General features: G+C 41.9%; 1 protein-coding gene across 2 annotated transcripts; it reads left to right on the top strand.

Moving 5' to 3' along the window:
• Positions 1 to 371: 371 nt before the first annotated feature.
• Positions 372 to 2,608, top strand: LOC18594127 (transcription factor TCP4-like). Of its 2 annotated transcripts, none has more exons than XM_018124761.2 (2): positions 372 to 2,141; positions 2,242 to 2,608. In XM_018124761.2, the coding sequence occupies exon 1, from the start codon at positions 772 to 774 to the stop codon at positions 2,095 to 2,097; it is 1,326 nt and encodes a 441-aa protein (XP_017980250.1). In that variant the 5' UTR covers positions 372 to 771; the 3' UTR covers positions 2,098 to 2,141; positions 2,242 to 2,608. The 2 variants fall into 2 exon arrangements, with proteins under 2 accessions (XP_017980250.1, XP_017980251.1); XM_018124762.2 differs by having other exon boundaries at positions 628 to 2,141; positions 2,253 to 2,608.
• The last annotated feature ends 1,282 nt before the right edge of the window (positions 2,609 to 3,890 follow it).

The following is a 3,890-nucleotide window of genomic DNA, read 5'->3' as shown; positions in this document are numbered from 1 at the left end:
ACTACAGTACTACATAATAGAGGCCCAATTGCTAAAAGCTGAGTTTAGAGAGAGAGAAAGGGGTAGAGAAAGAAAGAGAAAGAAGGATAAAGGAAAGAGATGGGTTAGGCTGGGAATAGGAGCTGGTTTTTAGCCTTCTGGGGAGGGTTCTTTTCAGGCTTGGTTAGGGGGAAGAGGGGGAGGGGTCCTTTTGGTGTGGTGTTTTGTGGTGATGGAATTAGAAACATTGAATGGCAGGGCCTTTTGGGGGAGGCAACAGTATCAGGTTTCAGTGTGGTGGCAGAAGCACAGACAGCAAGAGGAAATTAGGAAGCAAAGAGAGGGTAAAGAACCAACAACCCACTAACAAAAAAAAGTGTCCTCCATTAAAAGCTGGAACAGGAAAAGCACAAGGACCTGAGTCTGGATCCTCAAAGGAATCATCATCATCATCAGCAACGACAACAACAACAGCAACAGCATCATACTCCTCATCACCATCAGCATCAAAATCCAATTCTTAATTCAAGTCATATAGGAGTAGCAGAAGGAGGAGGAGAAGAAGAAGAGCCACCCAAAAACCAACAAGAAAACTTCTTTTCCCACCATCACCAATATCTGCAAGAAACCCAATCCCAACAACAGCAAGGCCAACGTTTGTATGCAAGTCTGGACAGACAAGTAATTCAACAGCAGGAACAAGAGTCCCCACAACCACCCAAGAAACGCACTTATTTCGCATCCTCTTCTTCTTCAGCTTTTGGTTCAAAATCAACCGAACATGCAAGAACAATGGGAGATAGCCACCACCAAGCTGCAACATCGTCAAGATTGGGGATAAGGCACACTGGAGGCGAGATCGTTGAGGTGCAAGGAGGTCACATTGTTCGGTCAACTGGAAGAAAAGACCGTCACAGTAAAGTTTGCACCGCTAAAGGTCCACGAGACCGTCGTGTCCGTCTCTCAGCTCACACCGCCATCCAGTTCTACGACGTCCAGGACCGCCTCGGCTACGACCGCCCTAGCAAAGCTGTCGATTGGCTTATCAAAAAGGCCAAACCTGCCATTGACGAGCTCGCTGAACTACCTCCTTGGAACCCAGAAATTTTGACTTCAACGACTTCAGTAACAAAACCAAATAACCAAGACGACCAAAACACGACGACAACGGCAAACAATGATAAACCCTATCAGTTTCATATCCACCACAGTGGAAACCCGGTGGAAAACCTTGCTGCTGGGTCTGGTACTCGCAGAAGAACGGCTGCAATAATGGGAAACGAAGTTCAAAGTCTTCAGCAACAAGAAATGGGAGATAACCCGAACAATACTTCGGGTTTTATTCCACCTTCTTTAGTTTCTGATGAGATTGCGGATACAATTAAGTCTTTTTTCCCATTGGGAGCTTCAAGTGAGACGCCGTCTTCTTCTATACAGTTTCAGAATTATCCACCAGATTTGTTGTCCAGGACCAGCAGCCATAGTCAAGATCTGCGGCTTTCGCTTCAGTCATTCACGGAGCCAATTCTTTTGCACCACCACCATCACCAAGCTGCTACAGCACAGGCACACCATAGTGAACCTGTTTTATTCTCTGGAACCAGCCCATTAGGTGGTTTTGATGGGTCGTCTGCGGGATGGGAGCACCACCACCAACATCCGGCAGAGATTGGAAGGTTTCAGAGATTGGTTGCTTGGAATAGTAGTGGTGGTGCTGTTGATACTGGTAATGGCAGTGGCAGTGGTGCTGGTGGCGGAGTAGGAGGATTTATCTTTGGCACTCCACCACCACAGGCGCTGCCACCGTCTTTTGGCCAAAACAGCCAGTTGTTTTCTCAGAGGGGACCCCTTCAGTCCAGTAACACGCCCACGGTTCGTGCTTGGATAGACCAGCCAATTTCTGCAACCGACGAACACCAACACCACCACCACCATCATCATCATCACCAGCAAATCCCACAAAATATCCATCATCAAGCTGCGTTATCTGGCATTGGATTCACCACATCAGGTGTATTCTCTGGATTTCGCATTCCAGCACGAATTCAGGGCGAAGAAGAGGAGCACGACAGCATTGCCAATAAGCTGTCCTCTGCTTCCTCTGATTCTCACCATTGATCGAGTAAATTGGAGAAAAAGCCAAAGTCTTTGCCCTCTAGCAGGTTTTACTTTTAGAATCACTTTCTTATTTCCATTTAGTTTTTGATGAACAGTCCAATTTTTACGTTATTTTGCACTTACAATCTTTTCCATTTATTTAAGTGGTCTTTCAGGACTAGTTGATTGTTTACTGTGAAGTCGATGAGGAGCTGACATGATGTATTCAAGACCAGTTTGAGGGAAGATTTTTGTCACCTTGAATCAATGGCCTTTGCCGTGGGAAGAAGTAATCTGGGTGGATTTCAGGTTATTCAATCCCCGGTTTGTTTAGTTTCTATCAGTTCATTGTGTTGTAGCTTTAATTTTATATTTGAGTGGGCTCTTAGAGCTCAACTATGGTTTCTCTTTCTGTTGTACTTTTCATGCGATTCATGTTACTAGACTTTTTGTTTGTGATGTTTGTGTGGGTTGCTACTGTTTCTTTCCCTAGAGTTACTATTAAGAAGCAAACCTTGTTTGTTCCAATTCAGATTTGATCTTTTCCTCAATTAGGACAGACTCAGCTAGCAGAAGCTGGTATTCTTTTGAAAATTCTTATGAAATAAGGTAACCTCAGATCAGCTAATATGGAAAAGTCCTTGATCCTTTATCCCTTTGATCTGATATGGAATTAGAGAAGCAAACTAAAGCTCTTTCCTCTGTTTAGAAATGGTCATTTTCTCATGTAGATGAAAGAAAGAGTTCTGTTTTTTGATTTTATTTTGTTCCTTTACTACTTTCATATGGAATAAGATTGTGTAACAACAGCTTCCTTAAACCTACAAAAAGAATTGAAAGTATAACTAATCCTTTCTGCATCTCTATTCATGCTTGGATTTTTGGGGGCATTGAAAGAGAAGTCGTTTTCTGTGAACAGTAGGATTTGCTGTATGGAATAGAGTAGTAGCTGATTCCACTATTTAGTCTCCCCCTGGGCTGAGAAGAATGGATAATTACCTCCTCTTAAGTTATAATCCTGTTCTTTTAGTGTCATTTTAGTCCATGTGGCTTTGTTTTTTAGATGCCTCAGTTTGAAAATGACCATGTCTGAATTAAGACAAAGATGCTAAACAAGGATGGGAATTGGAAACCTAATTTACCGTCTTAGTTAAACTTGAACACAGAGTAATCAACTAATCACCATCCTAGAAATCTGAATTGCCAAAATTGGCAGAATTTACATAGCCTATTGGACTTCTGTTACTTTAGCTACTGTATATGCTTTAATATGAAGCATGGGGTTGGTCTAATTTACTTGCCCTGAATCATACTTCAGCATTCAGACCAGGTTGTAGAGAAACCTAAGGTCATACTTGTGCAATCAATGAGCATGGTAGATAAATTTAGCAGATAGATCAAGTGGGGCTAAGCGGAGAACATCTGCAGGAGGAACCATGAAAGGGGAATGGGATGAACACAAGAAGCTCAATTATGGAAGAACAGTAGAAAACATAGAAGGATAGATACCACCAAAATTTTGGTACTTGCCCATCTGTAAATGGTCCCCCACTGCCTTGTAAATCTCAGTCCCTATTAAAAATCTCTTGAGCCTAGCTGGAAATTCTTATTTTCTTAAGTAGCATAAAACAAATATATGAACCCATATATATATATATAGATTAAAAAAACTACTTTGGCTTCTATTGATATTTGCTTTATGGTTGTTGGTACTTCTTTATAGGTGGTTGAGGAGTACAACTCCACAGGTTTTAAACATTAAAACACTGCAGAATACTTTAGATGAATGATTATTAACACAAACAAATAACATA

This window comes from Theobroma cacao, chromosome 7 (assembly GCF_053813885.1).
Source record: "Theobroma cacao isolate CCN51 chromosome 7, ASM5381388v1, whole genome shotgun sequence".
Lineage (NCBI taxonomy): Eukaryota > Viridiplantae > Streptophyta > Magnoliopsida > Malvales > Malvaceae > Theobroma > Theobroma cacao.
Note: the sequence above shows the minus strand (reverse complement) of the source record. Positions and strands in the feature narration are given on the sequence as shown.

Excerpts from the sequence above, each read along its gene's own strand:
- LOC18594127 (XM_018124761.2), top strand. The coding sequence starts at position 772 with ATGGGAGATAGCCACCACCAAGCTGCAACATCGTCAAGATTGGGGATA.